The sequence below is a fragment of the Guillardia theta genome, assembly GCF_000315625.1.
Source record: "Guillardia theta CCMP2712 unplaced genomic scaffold GUITHscaffold_8, whole genome shotgun sequence".
NCBI classification, from domain to species: domain Eukaryota; class Cryptophyceae; order Pyrenomonadales; family Geminigeraceae; genus Guillardia; species Guillardia theta.
In genome coordinates, this window is record NW_005434666.1 from 805103 (window position 1) to 805868 (window position 766).

General features: G+C 54.2%; 1 protein-coding gene across 1 annotated transcript in view; it reads right to left on the reverse strand.

The window, feature by feature from the left end:
- GUITHDRAFT_101810 (hypothetical protein) overlaps window positions 1–646 on the reverse strand; it is a gene marked incomplete at both ends in the record, with an annotated part of 1548 nt that extends 902 nt beyond the window's left edge. Inside the window, 3 exons of the mRNA XM_005839571.1 lie at window positions 59–448; window positions 500–539; window positions 630–646. Coding sequence (XP_005839628.1) covers window positions 59–448; window positions 500–539; window positions 630–646 — 447 coding nt within the window. The remainder of the gene's footprint in view (window positions 1–58; window positions 449–499; window positions 540–629) is intronic.
- Window positions 647–766: the final 120 nt, after the last annotated feature.

Sequence of the window (766 nt, forward strand, 5' to 3'; positions counted from 1 at the left end):
CTTTAAAGTCATCTAGCTGTGAGCTCGCTTGGGAAAGCGTATCGGAGATGCTGGACACCAGCTGCTCTCGTTTCTTCTCGTTCCCTTGCAAGATCGTTGACCTCTCAATCGTCGTCAGGAGCTGATTCAAGTTGGTCGCATCTGGAAGCATCAACTTCTCCCTATCCATGTTGTCAAAAAACGCTTTCTTGTACGCTGCCTTGGCGCGTTTGATCTCTTTGCGGAACCTCTCATACTCCTCGTACGCCTTCTGCTCTCTCTGCTGGACAGCTGCTGAGTCTCTCTTCTCCTTGCCCATCTGTTGCCACTGGTCAACGGCGCCAGTGAGTCTGGATGACAAGTGCTTCAGCTGCTTCCAGGAGGAGGAGGAGGAGGAGCAGGTGGAGACCTGAATGGAGGAGAGGTTTTGCTGGAGTTGCCTGATCTCTGCCTGCTGCTCGACCTTCTTCTGCGTCTAAAAACAACTTCAGCTTCCCATCTCCCTCTCCTCCTGCTTCACCAGCTGCTCCACCCGAGCACGGAGCTCTTCTTCCGTCGCTCTGTCCAGAGTCAGAGGCTGTTGAGATTCCTCGCTCCTACACCCTAATCTCTTCCTCCTCCTCTTCAAGTCTTCTTGCTTGTCTTCTCACCTCATGTCGGCCTGCATCTTCTCTCGTAGAACGTCGAGGTACTGGTAACGAGGCGTCACTTTCCTCCTCCTCCTCCTCCTCCTCCTCCTCCTCCTCCTCCTCCTCCTCACGCACGTCCTGCCCTTCCGTAGCTTCAA